Source organism: Struthio camelus, chromosome 16, assembly GCF_040807025.1.
Source record: "Struthio camelus isolate bStrCam1 chromosome 16, bStrCam1.hap1, whole genome shotgun sequence".
NCBI classification, from domain to species: domain Eukaryota; kingdom Metazoa; phylum Chordata; class Aves; order Struthioniformes; family Struthionidae; genus Struthio; species Struthio camelus.
In genome coordinates, this window is record NC_090957.1 from 10,472,432 (window position 1) to 10,495,340 (window position 22,909).

General features: G+C 44.5%; 1 protein-coding gene and 1 long non-coding RNA gene across 5 annotated transcripts in view; one reads left to right on the forward strand and one right to left on the reverse strand.

Moving 5' to 3' along the window:
• LOC104146212 (uncharacterized) overlaps window positions 1-10,861 on the reverse strand; it is a 33,522-nt gene extending 22,661 nt beyond the window's left edge. Inside the window, exons 1-3 of one of the 2 annotated variants that reach the window (XR_694586.2) lie at window positions 10,726-10,861; window positions 9,641-9,886; window positions 4,146-4,251 (exon numbers count right to left, since the gene is read on the reverse strand). This is a non-coding gene — a long non-coding RNA (uncharacterized lncRNA). Of the gene's footprint in view, window positions 1-379; window positions 4,252-9,640; window positions 9,887-10,725 lie in introns of those variants that run through there. The other variant, XR_694585.2, reaches the window with a different exon arrangement.
• Window positions 1-22,559, forward strand: part of CALN1 (calneuron 1) — a 177,332-nt gene extending 154,773 nt beyond the window's left edge. For all 3 annotated transcript variants that reach the window (XM_009678157.2, XM_068910011.1, XM_009678158.2), the window contains 2 exons: window positions 7,977-8,130; window positions 15,391-22,559. In XM_009678157.2, the coding sequence (XP_009676452.1) occupies window positions 7,977-8,130; window positions 15,391-15,518 (282 nt within the window). In that variant the 3' untranslated portion in view covers window positions 15,519-22,559. The remainder of the gene's footprint in view (window positions 1-7,976; window positions 8,131-15,390) is intronic.
• The last annotated feature ends 350 nt before the right edge of the window (window positions 22,560-22,909 follow it).

Here is a 22,909-nt window from a genome sequence, read left to right on the forward strand (position 1 = left end):
GGAGGAGGAGCTGTTGCGGTGGATGGACGTCCCTCTGCTTCCTCTTGTGGGCTAGCAGGGTTTTGTTGGATGCAGCTGGGAGCTCTTCCCAAAGATAAGTTTAAATTTGCTAGGTTGCTGGTTGGAAGGAGTGAAGGGGGACTGCAGCCAGCATACCTTTTTCCTCTGGATTTTGGACGCTGATGGAAAAGACTGTTCCTGCACGTTGCTAAAGACTTGCATGCTCAACTTCCAAAAAAAGTAAAAAACTACACAAATCCACTACAAACAGGGCAGGAGCTGCCTGGTTTGGGAGCAAGGGGCAAATCTGGGAGCAAGTCCTCAAACGGAATGCACTCAAAATAGCTGGGGGCAAAACCTGGACAGTGGTGATAATAACAGAGCTGCTGAGGTTAAAGCCCTCTTTATTCCTCCCTTCCCTACTTCTAGGTGGAGATGTTGGCCCGGCACTAGCATGGTGCCCTTCAGAAAAGGACTTGAGGTCGAGCCCATCTCCTCAGGGTGAGCGCACGCTCTGGCAGTCCTGCTAGGCGGTCAGCCCGCGACAGGTCTCCCACGGGAAACATGCCGGTTGCTGTGCTCCCACATTCACCTCCAACTCTAGAGTTCGTTTGCTTTGCTTATCCGTGAATGATGTGGGGAGCAAGGGGCTGACAGCATGGTGGGGTGCTGGGTGTCTTTGTTCTTTGCCTGCTGAGTATTATAATACTTCAGGCCTCTGATAGGAGTCTTTTCGCAGCAGCAGAGGCACATAGGTAAACTGGGAGGAGGTGGGGGTGAATTATTGCACAGAAGCATATACTCTCCCTTGTGCTGCACAAAGGACGGGTCTCCACCTGCTCTGTCCTGCCCCCCTCCCCTCTTCCCCCATGAAAGGGCAGCAAGCTGGCATAAAGCTGCTCTCCGTAGAGCAGTGTGAGACCTTCACACGTGGCCAGGCCTGGTCCCAAGAAGGAGAAAATGATTGTGCACACAGCTCCAGGCCCTGCCACAGTTCACAAAGCAATTCTGAAGGACCGGTGTGCTGCTTAGCCTTGGGCCATAAATGTTCAGAGCACGCTGTGGTATGGAGCAAGTGGTGGAAAGTTGAAAGGAAGCATTGAAAAAGAAAAGAAAAAAGAACCCTCCATCTTCAGCTTACAGCAGCACATAGTCAGTCACCTTCAACAAGTACATGTGTATGAAGCAGAACGAAATATATCATCTTTTGCATTTTTATTCCTGAAGCTGTAGGACTCCCACCCCTCTTTCAGTGGATGTGTGAGCCAGCAAGGGGGTGGACAGAGGAAGTTAGTTCTGCTTTAAAGGTAGTAATGATTCAGGGATGAACATAGGGAAATGGCCTTGCTGCTTTAAGATTGGTTGCATGTTGCAGGCTCCCGAGTGGCTTTATTGCTTTGTCTTTACCTTCTCCCAGGTCAGCACACAAGCAAGTTGCTCCAGGCTTCAGATTGGCAAATGTTCACCCTTTAGCAGCAAACAGTAGAGGCTATTTGATAGAAAACTGTGTAATAGAAGACCTCTGGATTTGGAGGGAGTGTATGTCTGGACGTTTATATAACATTTAATATGTCTCTATTGACACAGACTGCACACACACACACACACACACACACATATATGTGTATGTATATATTTATGTATGCATATGTTGTCTTTTCATCCAGGATCTTTTACAGCACAGGCCTGCCACAATGCATTACAGACAGTGCCGTGGATTGAAATGGTGCTAGCTGTCTCCTAGCCATCACTAGTGAGTCCTTCAGCCTTTACAGTACAAATCCCATCTGCAAATGCAGCTTCACTTGCAGGAGCTCGCTCCCTTTTGTGCATGGTCTCACTGCTCCTCCAGACACTGCTGGCTTTTCCAGCATTCACAGTTTCTCTCTCGTTATGAAATATCCATGGCTGAGCTTATCTAGCAAGTACAGTCAGGACAAAACAGCTATTCATCTGGTCCCCAGACAGAGCTGGGAATACATTAGATTCTGCATTGAGAAGGCTGGGGCTCTGTGCATTAATCTGTGGCCAACACTAAACAGGCCCTATAGAACAGTCCCAGATCAGTAGTTTATGAGCTCAAAGCCCAGCTGACTAAAGGAACAGCTATGTGATGTGCTGTGAGTGCTCGCAGAAGCCGTATGTGCATTCAGAGCTACTCAGAAACGATGTGACTGTGATTAACACAGCACAAAGCCCAGCCAGCTGCTGTACAGTCAGAGTATTTTTTTGGGCCACATCCTGGGGTTTTTCAGTCGGCTAGGAGGGTGGGCAGAGCCAGTTTGCATTTGCCTGCGATGTACTGTGGATGCATGGCTAGGAAAGCTGAGACAGGAGCAGAGCAAGGTGTGATTATGAATTTACATCTGCATGCACAGGATCATCGTCTCGCTTCTTATCTATCTGTGAACACAGGCTGTGAAAACCCAGTACAAAACAGTATATGGTTAAAGCAGCTCAAGTTTACAAGTCCAGCATGCTAGAAAACAACAGAAATTGGCCAGCTTACTCAGATGTAGCAAGCTATAAAACCTTGCAGTGTTCAAGAGACCCATGGCTTGAAATGCAACTGATCTGATAGCGAAGACAAAGATATTATACGCGTTGTTCAGAATTAGCAAGGCCGACCCCAAACAAGGAATCTATGAAACATGAAACTTTTGGCACTGCGGACCTGATTCTCAAAAGCACAAGTCAAGAGACTACTCTCCTGCTGCTGTCTCAAAGTCCCCTGTCCCAATCTGTGATTACCAAGTTAGTGGACACGAGGATCATTTGGAGCCCTCATGGACAATGATAAGGCAGAAAAGGACCTTTTTAGGTGGCTTGCATGTGAAAACTGTGCCAAGTAGTCTCAGGAAAAATTAACATCTGAGTGTTCACCTAGTTAAGTCCGTGACTGCTAGAGGAGCCAGTCCTGCCCCTTGTTGAAAAGAACGCTTTTATTGATGCAGCTTTGATAGATTTTGCAAGGGAGCTGTGAAAGTCCAATTTACGCCCAAAGGGGAGCACCCACGCCTAGTTGACAGTGCAGGGAAGTTGGGCATGCTGAGGTCTCTGAAACCTTGCTATGGCAGGCTCTGGCAAACATGGGCCTCACGAGAACAGCCCCTGTCCTTGTGCTGTGCAGGGTGTCCACATGGCCTTTCTCAGTCTGTAAGGCAGCGAGGCCAGTTGAGGATTCAAGGAAAGAGCCCTCCCACTATATTTTAAAAGTTGAGCTGACATTAAAGGAAATTATCATAAGTAATATTTCAGTATGTAACACTTCAAAGAAGTAAGCTCTTCTCATAGGATTGTTTCCCTGCATAGATCAGTGGCAGTGGTAGGACAGCTAAGCATCTGCAAAAGGTGCCAGTAGTGAAAACGGTGCTCTGCAGCCATAGCAGCTAGCAACCAATAGCAAACTTCGGGAATTGGGGGTATGGAGACTGAAGGAACTAGTAGGCACTGTGCTTCATTCCTAGCAGGAAATTTAAAGTAAGGAGTCAAGAAGTTATTGACTGGACTGGATCAGGTCTACTCTCCCTTCTGGATATCTCCTGGGCAACATCCTCTGACTCCAAGAGATGTCTTTCCTGGTGATGGCTTCTGAAGTCCACCAGAACCTGCAGGGGGTGATTCTCAGTGCTCTCCATAGGAAGCCAAATACCTGTTCAAGCAGTAGGTTTTCATTCAGGGTACTCACTGTATCATTCGGGGCATTTGAGCATCAGCACTAGACAGAGTTTGTTTCTGTATCGTTGATTACCATGTATTCCAAGAGCAGCAGTTCAGAAGTGGCATCATTGATTTCTTCTAATTATAAATCCTATAGAAAGCTTTCAGCTTGCAGCAGTCAGTTTTCCTCTCAGTGGAACCAATAAAAGTTAAGAGTTGCTCCCTGGTTACCATCATTACAACAATAAAAAGCCAGAGTAATTGAAAAGTGGATCAGGAAAACTACCAGATTTGAGAGCAACTATGACCGACAGAGTAAATTACATGGGAACCCAAACCCAATGCAAAGTTATGTCTCTGACGGCATCAAGCTGGAGCCCAGTCTGGACAAAGTTCTGCGCTATGATTTTGGTTCCAGAAGACATACTTATCTAATGGAAAAAAAAATGTCTCCAGCATGCAAGTACTAGGAACTTAGGACAAACCAGATATGAAGTAAAACCAAGGAATATACGCTTGCCAACAGGCCGAATGGTCAGGACACAAGCCAATAAGGGTGACTTTGAACCCCATCGGAGATGGCTCCTCTTCCTAAGAGACAAAATCACAAAGGAAAAATCAGAAAAAAGAATGAATTCTCCCCATATTAGCGTAAGACCTAAAAGCAAGAGCTAGAGACTCAGCAACAGATGCATTTTAACAAGACAACAATTGTTTCCAACTAGACAGATTAGCTGGTACAGGAAGACCCAGAAATCCACAGGTCAGTTTCCACATTACTAAGCAGATTAGAAGATACCAATGATTGTTTTTGTAATCCAAGTAGCTTGAAGCAAGACAAAAGGTAGCATTACAACAGCCTCTACAAAAGTTTGTTAGTAGTGATGCTGCTATAAAGGGAGAGCTGCAAAGACTCCTGAGTGAGGGGAAAGGAACAATGTATGTCAACATAGGGGATGGTGTGTCTCAAGGTTAGCTTCCACACATGTAATTCTGAGTTCTTCCAAAGTAAAATCCCCACATCTAAGAAATTCCTGGAATACTCTTCATTCTCTGTTTTGTCCTTAGAGAGGTTAAATGAAATGTGCCAAGTCTCTATGAGTCGGGGTGATACTCTGCCAGGGAAATCACATGTAAGCAAGTTGAGGGACATGCTCTGACAACAGCTACAGCAACTGGATGGCATCCTAACACTAACCTGAGATTGCTTGTAGCACTGGGGGGTCACTTGCAGTCCAGCATCCTGGTCCACATGCAATCACTGACAGGGTGCTGACTAGCTAGGGATAGGGAATGGTTCGCTGCCTGCCTTTGTCTCAACCTGTCCAGTTAATGAGAGAGCCGGCATTCTTCCTACCTCTTATTTAGGCCAGGTAGAGTTGCTGCTGGGGGCAAGAGAAGCAGAAATAGCAGTGGCAAGGAAAGCAAAAAGTCAATAGACTGCTGCTGCTGTGCCTCCAAATCCCTTGGCTACCTACCAAGAGAAGATAGCAGGAATGAGGAACCTGCCAATGTCTGTCTTTGCCTCCAACGTTATGTCATTGTTCTTTTCTGAGGAAGCTGACCTATGCTGGAAGCAGAGCAGGGAATCTGATCCAGGGATGTTACTCTTCCAATATAGTAGCCTTGGGAAAGAGTGAGGCAGATCCTGAAGCATTTAATCCTCCTTTACTCCTTGCTCTCCACGAGGCCAGCATGCACACACTATTCAGGAAGTTCCTCTTCTGAAAGTACCTTGCCCATGTGAAGTCTATGGCACTTCCAGCATGTCCAAAGGAGGTTCACATATCCCTGCAGACATCCTCAGAAAGGACATATGAAGAAACTTAAAACTAAAGTACATAGTAAAGAGCAGATCGCAGAGACACTTCTGTGGACCTAGAAGCACTCGCAGGCGTGAGCATCCATCCAGTAGTGGGTAAATATAGGTCTGAGATGAAAAGGTCTTATAGAAATACCATTCCCTGAAGGGGAGGGAAAAAAAAACAACCAAAACTACAGCAAAAAAAAAAATGTATTGGTCTCAGAAAACTTTCTTAGAGCCAAGAACAGGGAAAAACTGTCTAACACTGATTGCTTATCATATCCTGATGTGATGGGATGGTGTAAACCACACAAAGACAGGCTGCTCAGACTGAAGTGGTCACTAGGATGAAATTATGGATTTTGGCATATGGATGCATTCAGGAACGCACCAGGGGTCCAGTATGGGCTTGAGTTCCCCGTGGAGAAAGATCACAAAGAAAAGCAGAAGCAGGCTGGCAGGTGAGAAAGTACTGCTTTTAACCCCAGAATAGATCCTTCACCCAGAGGGCTCAGTGCACTCCCTGGACATTTGCATCTCAAGCACCTCTTCTGCTGAAGGCAGGTCTCCTCCATGGCGCTGGTGCATGTTCAGCACTGCTGGACAAGCAGACTTGATTGAGATTACTTGTAGCAATGGAGGTCAACTGCCTTCCAGAGGTGTGAGGGAAGTAGCCTCAAGGCGTTCTGCATACCTCCACTAATGATGCCTCCCAACACTGCTGTAAGACAACCTTGCACGATAGCCCCCATTTCCACACCTCTAGTTGCCAGGAGAAACACTTTTCATAATCATGTCGGTTGTAAAGTGCAGAGCTGCTCAATTTTACTTGTTCTTTCAAAGCAGAATATGGGAGGACAGAGTTCTTCATGCACAACAAAGCAGGCTGGAAAGTTGTGACTAAATATCGGAGGGGTTTGCAATGACAACTTTGAACTGTGAGACAAGGGACCACTGGTGACAATTGTGTGCTTGCTATTTTTAGCTGGGCAGCATGAGCACTGTTATCCCTAAGGAACAAGGACAGGAGCACAACTACCAAACCCAAAACACAGGCTTTTCGGAGAATTCATCTGGGACAAAGATGGGAACTTTAGTGTTTGCCAGTGCTGCCTGCTACACTGTTCCACAGATTTTCTGCACCAGGCTTTTAATCATTGCATGAAAAAAAAATTACAGTTATAGAGATCAGGGCTTCTAAGTGTAGATGAACAAATATTTATGAATGTGTGCAAATCTATCTGTCAATACACACACACACACACACCCCCACACACACCCCTACAGACATACATATTTCAGGGGTCTAGGTTTAATCAAAGTGCACTTGTTTTCCTCCATTAATCACTTGGAGGATTAATGATTTTTTCATCTGTGCAATGAGGTGTGGAACAGCAGTCAGGGAGAATGACCTTAGATAACACAGTGAGCAGCAAGGAACTGATAAGGTTGCTCCTGCCCTTATCAGGCTGAGGTGAAGGAGGAAGGTTTCTTTCTATTCCATTTCCAAAATGCTGGATATGCAGTCTGAGTGCATGCTATCGCCACAGTTTAACTGCAGTAGCAGACACAAGTTCGTATCTCTTTTCCTCCACCGCAGTGTTAAGCCAGAGATGCTGTTTGGCCTTTCTGAGGTTTCTTGCAGGTTTGGCTAGAGAAAGGTGTAAAAGTCCTGGTGCTCACTGCCTATGGCAAACCAGTGTTTTGGGCCATAAGAGCTGTTATTTAAGGTGCTATATATGATGACCACCTGCCTCTAGTCAGCAGTGTAGGGAGAGACGGCAGAGTGACGCAAGTACTTCTGTCCTTCTTTGTTGACTGCACTGGTGGCTCAGAGACACTGGCCTCCTCCCTTGGCTGTGTGAGCCAGCTGGTGTGAATGCCCTCTCTTGTGTACAATTAGCAGACATTAATACCACGAAGCTTACACATATGCATTGTTCCTCTGCTGCAAAATGTTCACTTCTACATATTCTGCAGGAATCTGCCCGTTTTAAAGTAAGTGTCTGGTATGTATAGGAGCAAAACTTACCTATGGGATCTACAGCAGAACCAGCTAAGAGGGAAATGTCCTCTGCCTGTGCTCCCCACACAGACACAGCTGGGGTCAGAAAGGGAAAGGGGCAGGGAGAAGGTTGTGACTCAAGGCAAGGAGTAGGAGGTCCCAGGGGAACGTCTTGGGGAGTTACCTTTGCTGGGATGGCAGGGATTTATGGTGCATTGCTGCATCTCCAGCCTGTAAAGCCACCTCTGCACAAGGCTATGCTTCTCTCTACTGCTCCACTGGCAATAAATAACATGGCAAGAGCTTTGGCAATGTCCGTTTGTGATGTTCTTTACTGTGGGTGCTAAATGAACCCGGAAGAGGAAAATCCATGAGGTTATCTTGAGGTGTTGAAAGGAGGATGAAAACAAACATGAGTAGGGAGCTGTGATGCGCCGGCATGCCTCTTTTCTTTTGAGTACCGTGCTTGTAACCGCTGGCCAAGTCTAACTCAGTCTCTTCCTGCAGTTCGACATGCAGAGGATAACGCTGGAGGAGCTGAAACACATCCTCTACCATGCGTTCCGGGACCACTTAACGATGAAGGACATTGAAAACATCATTATCAATGAAGAGGAGAGTTTAAATGAAAACTCTGGCAACTGCCAAACGGAGTTTGAAGGTGAGAAAGTTCCTGTGTTTCTATACAATGATTCTTTTTCTGCTTCCTTTGTGGAAGTCTGAGTCTGGTCAGCGACACATCCAACCAGCAAGGATGCAAGGGAGTAGGCCTGCTTAGATTAAGTAGCAATTACACACTTAAAGAGCTCTGGAACTGGCTTTTAGCCTTCTTCCATGTGGTTGAAGTTGATCCTGCCCTCCGGCAGAGATATGAACTACTGGATCCTTTGAAGTGCTCATGGCCTTCCGCTCTCCGGCAGGATTCGTGCAGAGGGCCATGCAGCCCACGCTAAGGTGAGTGTCTCATATAGATTGAATTTCTCTACAGAAATATGCTCCTACTCTAGCAAGCTGCATTAGGCTTGCTCTGTTCAATGGTGTAGCCATTGCTACATTCAAAATCTTGTTTATGGCCAAAGAGGAAGCATATATAAGTAAAGCTAAGAATTTATTGTTAGTATAATTGAAATCCTAAGCTATAGTCATTATTAGTCCAGCTCTAATTGTTACAGAAAAAGAAAGATGAATGGGGAGAGCGGAGCTCAAGCATACAGCAAATGAGCACATAGGCTTGATCAAAAGCTGACCAAACACAGTTGCTCCTGAATTGCAATATTATAACCATGTTTTCTGGCATTCTTTGCACTGTTCAGCAAGTCTTATTTTCAGCAGAGTTGAGGAATAGGAATAGGAAGAGACTTTAGGGCTTCTCAGCTGTGAAATAAGTGGTCAGTCTACTAGTCTGAATAGCTTTTGAGCCAGTATCAAAAGCTTTTCTATCTCCGTTGTACCCTAACCCTGGACTATGCACAAAGCTGCTTTTATGTTTGAGAGCTTGTGCAGTCATGAGGTGGTACCTGCTACTTTGGAATCACCATGAAAATAAAATTAATGGGTCAGTTCAGCATCTCTTAGGAAATGAAAAGGAAAATCTGTGTCAAACCTTCAACCTTGTCTTTTTTGCTTCCAGTGTAACATCATATCAGCACACACAATTTTATCTACACCACCCAAATCTTGTGTTTATTGACATTACAGAAATCCTTGAACCCCCAGTAAATAAATTAGCTCCTAGACCATCAGCAGTACACCCATATCAGCTCAGGGTTTGGCCACGCCAGAGAGACAGGACCAGTATTAGCACAGCTCCACGTTATACTAACAGCAATGAGCAGAGCTAGCGCATCTGCAGCACTTACTTACACCACTTGCTCAGCACTGTCCCTGAAAGGGCACGAAGCAGGAGACCACAATGCAGAGATGCTGACACACCTCTAAAACACAGCAAAGGATAGATATACTAGTGTAATTCTTAGCCTGGCTAATTAACAGGAGTCAGAAGATGTATCCAGCACACTCATCCTCTGCTAAACACTGCAGAAAAGATGTGGAAGAGCACAGCTGAATTTTAAAAAGCCTGCAGGAGGGAGGCAAGTGGTGACACTTTTCAAACCAAGCCAAGCAACATTTTCTTCCTTCCTGGAGAGAGGCAGGAAGGGATGCTTACTTACTTGAACAGAGTTGTTGGTCCCCAGTGACCTGCTGATTCAGCGGAGACATGTGCCAGCCTGCAGCTGTCCCTGCTGCAAGATGCATGCAGACAGGACTTTTTTCAGCTTAGTGAACTGTCCCGGTCACAAAAGATGGGTCTAATAAACTAAATGCTCTGCATCGCATTCTGGAAGTCCCAGCCTCCAAAAGTACAGCAAGAACAGCTTTTCTCGTGGGATGTTGGCATTGCTGGTGCTAGGCAGAACCTAGAAGCAAAACAGACCCTTTTTTAGATGTTGCTAGAAATACATACACATGCACCAATCCCCCAGAGAATGAAGATCAACTGAACACTGTCAACCAAGAGGCAAAGTTTTGCTTCATGTCCCAGAAGAAGGAGATGGCTCCGGTCTGTGGCCTTTCTGACATGAGCATTTCTTCCAGAAAAGGCAGACTGAGAGCCGGTAACCTCACCTCAGCTCTCCAGGCTGGACACAGCCGTTATCTGAACGACCTGCTTGTGCCAAAGGAGACGCGGCTGCCCACAGCAGTCCCATTTCCCATATACTAAGCTCCCTGCAGAGTTCCAATGCAGGAACTGCAGGGCCTCCTGAAGTGGATCGATGGCAGGAAGGGAGAGCTGTCAAAAGGTTAGAGAGCAGCTCAGCGTTAGATGGCTGTACAAAAGCATCTCCGTGTAAGCTTTACACACATCTTAATTACTGGAGCGAAGGAAATGCTTTTTGGGTACAATTCCTCCAATTTATTTTAAGCAGTACATTGAGGTGAGATGAACTGCACCTATCTTTCAACTGTAAGTGTAGCCTAAAAGGACTAGCTTGGCGGTTTGCATCCGCATGTAATGTACATTTGATCCACCCCATTCAAAGTGCCTTTAATTGTGGGTAGGAAGGAAGCCAAGATCAGTCCTGGTGGTTTTCATTGAGCTTTGGGATGGCTCCTAGGGGAAGAGAGACAGCAGGTACATTCACTACTGTGCTGTATAGGAAGATCTACACTCACTGTCACCACTGGATATTTTCTTCCCTCCAAAATGAAGCCCCAAGACCCCTGCCTTCCCTGTCCCATGCACAGGTGGAGTTACCTGGCTCAGCCCAGCTCTGCTGGGTTCACAAACTGAGAAATGTTCAGCATCGAAAAGTCTGGAGATACCTCGGAAGTCAGGTCTGCAGAGAATCTGGGGACTGACAGCTGGAAAAATGTACTCCCCTCTGTACTACTCCAGGAAAAGTTTTGCTATATCGCCAGCGGATGGTGTTTATCTCCTATTAAAAGCACTTGTATCAATGTACTTTGCTCCTGCAAACATCAAGGAAAGATTTTTCTCTCTGATAAGGCAGTTTTGTAAACCAAATTTGTGCCAGTATAACTGTCCATGTACACGGAAGTACCAGTCTGGCAGTACTGGTAAAAAAACAGCCAGAAACTAACCAGCATTGTACAGGTAATGTCACCACTGGTACAAACACATACAATTGTGAATTTGTGTCATTCTCACAATTTTGACATCATGGCTTTTTGTCAAAAAAAGGCTGAGCTTCAGATCTGAGTTTTATAATATTCTTCCTTTGTCAACAAGATACCTTAATTCTCTCTCTCTCACACACACACACATACACACACACTTTAAACCAAATACAAAATTCATATTATAGCCAAGGACAAGTCCAGGATTTTGTTCAATTCACTCTGAACATAACAGTCCTCCACAAGACATCAGATCTACAGTTATGTTACAGCTTTTCCTCCTACAACGTTTCTAGGGGATTTTAGTTTGCCTTCTACTTGAAGAAGAGCAAAGGAAAGAAGATGCCCAGCTCCTCTATATGAGCAGCCCCCACCAGCCCAGCCGATGCAGAATACAACCGGAAGGAATGCATGGTTTTATCTTCAGCCTATCTATCTCACTATTTTTATTAATGCTTAGGGCACGAGAATGAAGTCAAGAGTCAAGATGAGTGTTTGTATTTGTGGGAAGAGACACAAGGACAACAGTGTGCCTTGACACTGTACAAACAAAAATCTGTAGCACAAGAGTCATTTGTCTGGAGTTCCCTTTATCAAAATGCTCACAACGTTAAACTCATGGCAAACAAGGATGTTGTATGGTTGCGGTGACCCATGCTGCCTGCCACGGGTACTTCATCCTCAGCCCTGACATTCATAGTAAATGGATATTCAAGAGCTGCCACAGCTTCCGTGCACCCTCACCCCAAACAAGTGTTAGGAGCATCTTCTCCTCAGCTAAGGGCAGCAGGGATGAAAAACTGACCTCTTAAAACAAAAATAAATCTCTACCCAGCCAGAGAAAGCAAATATCACTCACCTCAGGCAAGGTTATGAAAAAAGTCACTGTAAATACATGGTAGCAGTTCACGTTAGCAGGCTTTTTTCTGCAGAAGGTTCTTAGCTCTCACCCTGGGGACCTCAAACACACCGCCTGCATCATAACCAGCCTTGCAGGCACAGCGAGTGGGTTCCTGCACCCTGAAATGGGCTGGACTTATTTGCCCCACATCCCAGGGGAGAATTTACAGCCGCAGCCTGCCGCTGCAGCCTCCTCCAGCAGATTTTCCACCACAAAGTGCTGGCAAAGCCCCCAGACCGCAGCTTGCCAGGCAGCTGTTAGCCAGATGCAGGCCCCAAACTATTGCTCATGTCGCTAACTGCTTGCAGCTGCTGGGCCACTCAGCAAAGGTACCCTATCTCTGTCGCCGGATGACACCGTGGCAGAGTCCTCCCTGCCATCTGGCGTGTCCTCTGCATGTTGAGAGAGGAAAGCTGCCCCTGCATGGAAGTGCCTTTGCTTCCTCAGATTTCCTTTATTTTGCTCTCCCCTGCTAAGAGCAGGATGGGACCTCTCCAGAGGAACTTCTGACTCTGACCATGTTTCTGGGAACCAGCTCATGTCCAAACCACCAGCGCATCCCACGTGTAGTAGCAACTTCTGCTGACAATGAAATGTAAAAGAGAACAAGTGGCGAGCTCCCAAGGCAGTGCCCGCTGCGGAAACGAACAGGAGAAAGCACAGACGCCACGCTCAAAGGCTCTAAGCATTCAGGGAAATGAGACAATCAAGGGCAAAGACCCATCAGTTCATAGTGAGGACAAATGCATCTGACAAAGCTTGCTTTCCTCATTTTAGGTGGCAGCCCCACACACTTTATAGCAGAGCTCACTGGGAGGCTGCCTTTTACCTTGGCCCATTTTTAATTCCCATTAGCTAAACCAGTCCCTGCCCCCCAGGCATCCTTCCACAGGCAGCTCCATCCTAACAGCCGTCTCCTCTCAGGACAGCAGCAATCTTTCATCCCGGAAAAAGAAGAATCAGAGAACAGTTTTGAAAGTTTATTCGTGAATGGTGCTGGTCTGCAGGAGTCCACGTCAGTGGAGGGAATGGCTTCAAGGCCTCCTATTTTCAGATCCAGATGATGTAGATGTGAGCTTCCGTGGCCCTGAACAGATTTTGTTTACATTTAAGATGACAATTCACGGACTGCCCCAAGGGCAGCATGTAGCCCAGTGTTACAGTGAAGAGAGACAGCAATTTTAGCTTCTTTGCTCCCTGCAGATAGCAAGGGGTTGGGGGAACCATACCACAACCGTTGTCCTCAGTGCTGTAATTCCTGAAGACCCCAGCCAACAGCAAGAGGGGCTCTCTGGGTCTGCAACACCTTTACATTTCAGCACAGACCTTGCCCCTTTTCTCCAGAGTTCTTTGGTAGGTAATCTGGTTATTTGGTATACCTTCCAGTAGATAAAGGGCAATAATGATGACTTACCTGGATCCTGTTATATTAAAGCTCTGTTTTCACTTGATGATGTAGCAGAAGTCTAAAGAAATTGTTAGATTCAGGGACACTGCTGTTTCTACAAGAAGCACTGAAGGTGCTTTACCCCTCTTCCTTTGAAGAGGAGAAAGTTGTCTTCGCAGAAAGCTAAACCGTGGCCAGTCTTTGCTCCTAGCCACAGAGCTTCACATCAGAGCCCCACACTGAGCAGTAACACAGAAACATTTTGTCCACTGGCTCGGAAGGATTCCAAAGTAAAGAAATAGCAGTAAGCAAAGCCATGTATTTAAAAAGCTTTCTTGAAGTGCTGGCGCATCATGTGCAAAACAAGGAAACACAATATTGATTCTGTGTTCATTATAAAAGCAAATGAAAGAATCAGGGAGTAGAGCAGTGCAAGCAGAAAGCAAGTAATTTAGGAGAGCTGCCATAAGAGGGATTTCATTATCTGTGCGGCACATAGCAAGTCCCCTTGGAGTACTGGTTGCACAGCGTTTCCCTGCGCTAGGCGGCTTCAGTCAAAGTACTGCCTGATGAGGGGTTATTGTGCCTCTGGCGCTGAGCTAATGCTCCGGGAACGTGTGGGAGCTGGGATTAGGACACAGACACTGCTAAATCCTGACCAAAGGAGGTGAGGAAGGATGAAACAAAAGTATTCAAAATGCAGCATCCAGTGCTCCCCCCTCTCCGTGCGACAGGATTCAAGCCTGAATCAGAACAAGATTTTTTTTTTTCCCCATATACTCTCAAAACATTATCCTGGACTTTTCCAGGCTTGGGCACTCAGAAAGCCTTTTCCTAGTTGAATTTTAGGTTTATTCTCGTTCTGAACCTGTTCTCAACCATATGAAAGTCTCCCATCATCACCAGTATGATGAGGAAGGAGACACATCGCTGCTAGCCTTCTCCACGAAAGAAGGAGATAGGCACCTCCATTCTCATGCTAAAATGAGACCACGCATTACTGTCCTACAGGCAGGGCAGACCTATCCATCCTGCGCATGAGGAACTTCTGAGCACGTGTGTTTCCCTCAGAGGACCTGCTGAACCTTTACAAACAGATTAATCTTCACAATGCCCCCCCCCCCATAACACCTATTATTCTGATATTTGTGGTTAGGGAGACTGAGACAAAGACATGAACTGGCTTGAGCAGGCCACAGCATGAATACTCTTTGCTGACCTTGTAAATAAATAAATAAATAAAACAGCCTCAAAGCCTAAAAATCTCAATTTGTCTATATTTTAAGTGCTCAGAATCTCTCTCATCTGACAATGATTTGCCAGTTATTCTGCAAGTGTTCATTTGAAAAAGGTTCTTAATGAATCTGATTTTGCCTAGGCACAGAAAACCTAAACACAGTTCAGAAAAACGATCAACACACTGTGCATACTCATGGGAGCTATCACAGTGTTTTTTAAAGTGTTGTCACAGAGCACATCGTCAATCTCTGCTCATTCCCAGGTGACCCATAACTGCCTAGACGAGTCTAAGGGGATTCACAGAAGATCAATATGTCTGATTAAATAACTGCAGAGAAACTGCAGAGAAAACTTCATGAAGAACTCAAAAGAACTGAAAAGATGAACTGAAACTCTTATATATCTGCAAGCATTTGAATGGTTGAAAAGTCAAGGAAGGACTTCCTGCAGTATGAAGGGGGGGGGGATATCTAATAGGAAAATTGGTTTGGAAGTAATAAAAAGTAAGGTAGATTATTTAGAAGTGTCCCTCCAGTACTCACCCCATAATAGTCTCCAAGGAAAGGTAAGACTTGGTCAGCATGGGCATGGGAGGATCTCTGAGTGATGGAGTAGAAGGTTATATGCCAGGTATACGTTGAGACAAAGGAAGGACATCCGAGCTCAGATGATATAGCAGAAACTGGTGGAAAGCAAAAATGTTCCTTGGGCCGAGTAGCTCATCTTTCCTTTTTTCCTGCTTTTTCCTACTGTAGTGCATGCGCAGAAGCAGAACAGACAGACCTGCGTACGGAAGAGCCTTATCTGTGCATTTGCCATGGCCTTTATTATAAGCGTGATGTTGATTGCGGCCAACCAGATCCTCCGGAGCGGCATGGAATAGCCTCTCACCATGACACTGTGAACCAAACTGACCATGCATGCGCATGCCACTGGGTGAGCTTTTCCTGAACCGACTCTCACAAGGGAAAGAGACAGAGGCAGGCAGATAAAGCAACATTCGACAGGAGCCTGAGGCCAGCAGCGTAATGTGTCTTGTGAATCTACTACATCCTTTTGGCAGGGACATAAAAGGGCTGTCTTAATGCTTTAAAGGTTTTGTTTCCTAATGCAATAAAAAAAATATACAGGAGTCCCGAATTACTGCTTCAAAACAGCAATGGTAACTTGGAAGACACTTTCATCCAGCGATCTGTTTTACAGTTTTAAGGAGGCACAGCCTCACGACTTATTTCAGCGTGGCTGTCTTTTTACCTAGGGCCCAACTGACTATTTCACGTAGCTCTCCACCGGGCCCGCATTCCCAGGAAGTTGATCGTAGCATTGCCACAAGCAAGTCCTGTTTGTTTTATTTCACGTACTTCAGCTTCACTTTGTTTTTCCCTTATGACCATGCCTTTGAGTTTATGGCATTAGAGGGGAGCTAGAGCATCCTTGTACAGTATTTTCAAATTAAAAAAAAAAGAGAGAACTTGCCAGTATCATACAAATTTTCTATTTTTGGTCTATAAACTCCGCCTTTGACACACGAGACTGTCGGCTAGCATGAGTCTGTTTGCCATTATTTCCACCTTGAATCAGGGCTTAAAAACACCACCCACTTTCACACATGGGCATTTCTGAGATTTATGCACAGTCTTCCAACCGACTCTGCAACCACCAGCGCCAGTTAAAACTCCCTGTATTTGATCCCATCTGCATATTCAACAACATTTACTTTCCAAGAGTATTGCCCTTTCTTTATATTGGTCTTGAATAACCTTATCTGAGACCAAAAACCACAAGGAAAGCTCTTTCCGAGCTTTTCCCTCCTCCTTGTCCACCCAATTTTTATTTATCTAACTTTATATGCCCTGGTTTTAGCCTGCAGTGAAGCCTTCATGTCAGACACCTTCTCATGGGAGAAGTTACGCTTTTGCCTTTGTGGTGGAGTGTAGTTTTGACCGCTCAGCAGTTCTTTCCCAGGAGCCGTTCCACCACCACTGCCTCTTCATCTGTCCCATGGATAGGCTCAAAAGAGGGTAAGCTGAAAAGCAGCCTGCAGCAAGAAAAGAATGAATCAAACTAGAGCATACCACCATATGTTATGTAGTGTGTCAGACTTTCAGATCCTGCAAGTGTTTGTTATTTTTCCTGGAAGAGAGTTTAATGAGCAGCAAGGAGAAGATGGAGTGATGCAAACAAGAGCCACAACACGTCCCGTGGAAAACCCAAGGACTGCATGCACCTGAAGCCAGGATTACATTTGAAATTGTTTTCCTTTTAAGTTTAACACAACCCTTACATTTACCTGTGAATGAACTGTGCAACTGTGTGTCACCAATGGGAGAGATCCATTTTCATTGCTGTCTTGGGAGAAGCTTTCCGGCAGTTGCTCTGCAGAGATAGCATGGGGAGCATTCCCTCGGAGGTCCGCAAAGGTACCCACACCCAAGAGCTGTGGTAGCTTCATGTTGCCAGTTGGGTTAGCTCCAGAAATTTCATGGAATGGGAGATCTTGCTCCTGTAAGTGTAGATGACTCTTTTCTGTGTCACTGGAGGGGGCAGAATGGCTCCCAAGGGATTGTAAACCACAAGCTTCCCTCGTCCAACATGGCAGCCATCTTCTTAAACCTTGATCTGTTCCAAAGACTCATTTCAGGTCTTTCTTTGCTTACAAGCTTGATCTATAACATTAAACTCATGCTTTTTAGGAGCCTGATTTGAAAATCTACTTCTCGCTGTTTTGTCTCCCAGGACCTCTTTAAATTCATGTCACTTCTTATTTTGCCTTTATGTGTGTGTTTGTTTTAGTCGCCTACCTCCAGTACATTACCTTTTTTCTGGTGCCCACTCTCCATTGTTGAAGAAGAAAGCTGTCTTTTCCAGAGTAGCTGAGTTATTTTTCTGCCTGGTTTGAAGTTCTCCCTGTGCCTCAAATACAAACGCATACATCTTTATTTCTGATCTACTGTGACTAATAGAGTTCAACTGCAAAATATTCTGCGAAAATTGTTACATATTCCAGAAGATGGAGAGATTTATATTTGCTATAGGGCAGCAGCAGACTTCAAACCAACAACAGAAATTTTAGGCAAGCTCTGAGTGCTTGATTCACATCACCAGGGAACCAAGGTATATTTGCAGTGCTTGCTGTACTGGACATTGCAGACAAGGAACTTTGAGTTCTTTATAAGGGAACTGTCAGCCACATTTTCAGGAGCATGTGAGAAGGTGGCATCAGCCGAAGAAAACCTACATGTTACTTGCCACTGAGTGATGCTTATTAAGATTTTTGCAGTTATCTCCAGGATGTTTTGATGGTTTTGGTATCCTGTTCCACTTCATGGACAGGAATGAGCCTTTGGGTATAGATGTGAGCACTGAACTGGGTCATAGGGGCCATCCGGGACCTGTCGCACTCCCTAGTGGCTTCACTCAGGGCTGGAGCAGACCCATGGGGCTAACCAGGGAAATCCTCAGCCATCCTTTGGAGCTATGCTGGAGTGCACTGGGACCAGCACCAGCTAGTGCATGTGCCCGACAGCAATGGGCAGAGCAGCACGGACACGGAGCGACGGAGAGGTAGGCACCATGCTGCCAACCCAGTCGGTAGGCACAGCCCCACAGGGCAGAATGGTGGCTCTCTGCTTCCTCCAGAAACGCAAGCTAATACTCATAGATCACACTCATCTGTCAGCTAAAACCAGCCAGACTCCAATTATTATAGAGCTACCTTACAGACAAGATAATCTTTTTCATTCCTTTAAGCTTTCTGGAAGCCTCCACAATTTCTACATGCATGCTGCATAAAAAGCTTTGTAAATACAGTCACTTTTCAGTGTAATTCTTCATCTTCAAACTCCACTTGTCAAATCAAACCTATAATTAATATATTGGTAAAAGCCATAGCCTGAGGTCAGTAGAGTTTATTGAAAAACTTCCCACTGATTTTGCCAGGTACAGGATTGGGAGTTTTATTGGCTTTTTTTTATTTTTGGTGTTTCCCCTGGGGGGAACCCAATGTATTCATTTTGAATCAGTGTCATGTATTGCCAGAGGACATCCTTCTGTTCCTAGAGTTGCCTTCCTTTACTTAAATTTGTCTTGAAGACATTCCTTTTCATAATCAGTCAGGCTCTTCCAGTAGCTAGCGGCAATGCGAGATGGGATCAGGCCAAGCCATTCCCTCTCCTAGTAAGCTTTCTATCAACACTTTTCTGCCCTTCCTAGCCAACAGCTTTCAGTATTGGACCCGTGTCTCCTCTCTACCTCCCTGGCTCCATTTATGTAACATCCATTTATCTTTTTTTTTTTTTTTTTTTGCTTCTACACAAGAGGGAAAAAAAGGGCTTTTTGTTGCTTTAACAGACAGTAGATAAAAATAGAGCAGTAAAATTTTGATTGGAACCTGATGGCAAAAGCTTAGGGGGAAGAAAGTAGAAGAATCAAAGAAATAAAAATAAAAAACCCCACATTCCATACTTAAAAAAAAAAACTATTTAAGTGCTAATTAACATTCATACTTTAAAAAATACCCAGACTGCAGCAGTGCTAGGTAGAGCTGTCAGAAAAAGCACTAAACTTATGCTTTTGCCAGTTACATGAGAATTTAAGTGTCTTTTCAGCACTACAATTCTGTAGGAAAGGGATATTGCTATGGCAACACTCACTGTTCGTGACATGTGTGCCACAGTGTCATAGAGACATGCAGCGAGTTAACACATGCTCACCAGCCAAACCAAGGCTGGACAACCAGCTCTTAAACAGCTTTGGACAATGTTTCAGCTCACGGATTATTAGCAAATTCTGAGTATCCCAAAGACATCTGTCTTGACTTAGGCCAAAAAAAAAAAAAAAAGGTATGAAATGAAATTAAAGAGAATGAGATACAGGGAAAGCTTTGGAGTGGACATAGTTGTTTTAGTTTGAGAGAGGCTTGGTTTGGGTTTTCTTTAGTTTGGGAGCAAGCTAAATCAACGCAGTGTCAGCCACTGCATGGCACAGGTGAGTGCCTCTCCCAGGCTTGTTGAGGTCCTTTGGTTTGAACCAGTGTGAGCAGATTTGTAGCTGAGGGATCGCTCGATCTTTGATGGGAAAGATTTGGATTATTGCTCATACAAGGCACAGGTCTGCATCGCTGAGGGGAGGCACTGCTCAGGATAACCATTTGTGGCTTTAACTGTGAAGGTAAATCCTAATTTTCAGGCAGTGCAAAGCATCTGCTCCTGGAGAAGCCAGTGAGGAAACTGCAAGCATGTGGTGGTCCAAAATACATCGGAGACCACAGAGAAGCTAATTACAGCCAGGCAAAGCAAAAACTGCTGAAGGAGCATTGCGTACCTGCCACATTCAAAGCCATATAATAACGTCAGCAGCAAAAAAAAAAGCCACAGCTGAGGAGTTCCCTGGCGGGACGAGAGCTGCCTGGCACCAGCAGTGGCCCTGGGCGAGCAGGCTGCTGCGCACGACGGACTGCACAACCTGAGGACTTCATCAGGGCCTCAGGCCTGACCCTCTCACTGACTTTAACTCAGCCACTGGGAGAGACATTTCAGATCAGAGACAGTATCAGCACTAATTTAAAGGAGAATTAAAAACCACAAGCAGCGCGTGCAACTGGAAATGCTCTCCTCTGTTAGGGAGAATTTGGTCCTCAAGCTTGAAGAGGTCGTATAGGATAAAAAATACAATTGATGAGGAAAAAGTAATTCTCTTTCATTTTGGATGGTCCTCTCCCATATGACATTAGATAGCAAGGAGTCAAATCAAAAAGAAGGTAGAAAGCATTCCCAAGGATGCTGCTAGGAAGGATGGATGGATGAAGTTTGTGTGACAGAGTTCAATGAGCAAAGTACCTACTGACATATACTTTATTCTGTGTAAAGCATAAGAATATTCTTCCACAAAAACCGTATGTTTCTGCCTGCCCCAGAAGACCAGAACATCTCCTGGGACACACCACAGGACTGTGATGGCCACCCATGTCCAGTGCTGGCTCTGCTTGAGAAGACACATTCCTTTGCAAGGTGCCTGGTGTAAAGACACTGCACGAAAAGCTCTCTAGCCTCATGCGTAATGTGCGCATGCGCAGAGCTGCGAAGGCCTGTCATCGCACAAAAGCAAAAGGTTCACCGTTCCGAGTCAGACTTAGATCTGTGAGAAGAGAAGCAGTAGGAGGAATACATTAAGATCACTAAGAATGAAGTTCCCTATTTTATCCACCCGTGTAATAAATTATTTAGCTTCTGCTTTATAGATGACTATTTGAAAGAAGAAAACCTAACTTTCCTAATACAAGATTATGATAAAGTACCTTTTTTCTTGGCTCTGAATCACGCTTACATTCCAGAGATGAAGATGTACAGAACTTGCTGGTTTTCCATCTATTATTTTACTGTAGTGCATTCGGACAGTACAATTACATTTCCCTGGCATCACTTAAAACCTATATACTTTCCCAGGAACTAAGGAATTTAATACACAGGAAAAGGCTCAAAACATTTTCATCTCTCTATGTTGTCTGTTATTATCTGGAGCAAATCTTGTTTTTCTGCAATTCAAGTAGGATGTTTTAGGCAGCTGTAAGATCCTTAGATGCTTCACTGAGAACAAGATGGACAGAAAATTTGACAACAACATTTTAATTGGAAGAGTACTCTATTCTCACCTCTCCAGTGGCAAAAGTCTGAAAAACTGCCTCAATTTGACATTCTTCACCAGGAAAGAATTTCAGCTCCAGAAGGTAGAAGAGGGAGAAAGGAGAAAAAGGAAATCCTCTGAATCTAAAAATTAGTACTCGACAGTTTGATTATGAAAATTCCTTATGTTTTTTATTTTCTTTCAAGACAGACCAGAATACTTCATAGCCTGGAAGAGCATTACTAAATGAAATTGCCATTTTCCAACCAATTGTTTTCTACAGTAGTTCATAGTCAGTCTTTGCCAGCATCATGAATAAGCGGCTTCAAACACCACTAGTTTTACTATGCTTTAGGTGAGATCAGTAACGCAATTTTCCCATATCAGCTAGTCTTCTGTCTTAATCAGCCAAGATGTCAACATTTGACCATCCCTTTTGAAGTTGGTGAGCAAGCCCTAGTAGCTATCCCCTCCAGTCTTGCCAGCACTTAGGCGTGTCTTATCACTCCTGTGAGCAGTCCCACCAAACCCAAACATACTGCTCACGTTTGCAGTATCAGGCCCCCAGCATTGCCATCTAACAGTAATCTCTAAACAAATGCTATTTTCATATTGCGCCAACTCCAGAATGCTACTAAATTTCCTATCACCTCTGTCAGAAGAGCCAAAGTTATCTCAGCTTCTTTCAGCAGCTCTTGTTCTCTCAAATTTTAACTGGGGTGGAGGAGAGGAAGAGAGCTAAAGCTCCTCTCATTTTCCAGAGTAAATCAGAAGTAACTCATGAGAGTTAATTGATTTAAACTGGAAGAAGCCCAGAATCCAGCCTGTTGCTATTTAATAATCCGTAGCAGGATCTTAGTAGTCAATGCCTCCTCATTCATCTCTAGGAAGTTCATCACTAATATAGGCATCTCCTTTTTGTCATTGTTTCATCCCTCATCATTTTCAAGTCATTTCTCATTCATTGTTAAAAATTGACTACTTTTAGCTTTTTAACCGAAGTCATGGCATTTCAGTTACAGAAAACAACTCACAAAGTCAGCAGCATAATGGTTTAAAAAAAAAAAAACTACTTTGTACAAAACACTGTAAATATTAATATAAATTAACTTGGCATGCAACTTAAATAAATCCTATGTTATTGCAAGTTACCCTAGTGTATAAAGGCGTGTATAAAGGAAAACCGAATGCCATATGTATCGGCCATTTCCTCTAACCAAACACCACTGTAAATATATAATCTGTATAAAAAGATTTTACCATTATTTATGCAATAGAAATAAAGGTTTTTCTTTTCTTTTGATGAGGGATGAAGTTTCTTTTTTCCTCATTTTGAAGCAGTTGTTGATATTTATTCATGCCCAAGTACAAAAGCAAAAGCTAGATTTACATAAAATATTAGGACAGAGACCCGCTCTTCCTTCTAACGGATACATGAACGTTTGGGGGTATTTTTTGCTTTGAAAATAGATTTACATATTTTAAACCCTGTTATTACAAAAAGAGCTCCTGGCTGAATAGATGCATTGCCTGCTCACCGCTTGGAGAACAGCACAGGACTCATTAGTATTTCAGAGAGAGGAATTTCACTTCTCCTCTGAAGTGGTAGAAGTCAAAACCTCAACCTGCACGGCTGGTGGGCACCACATGCAG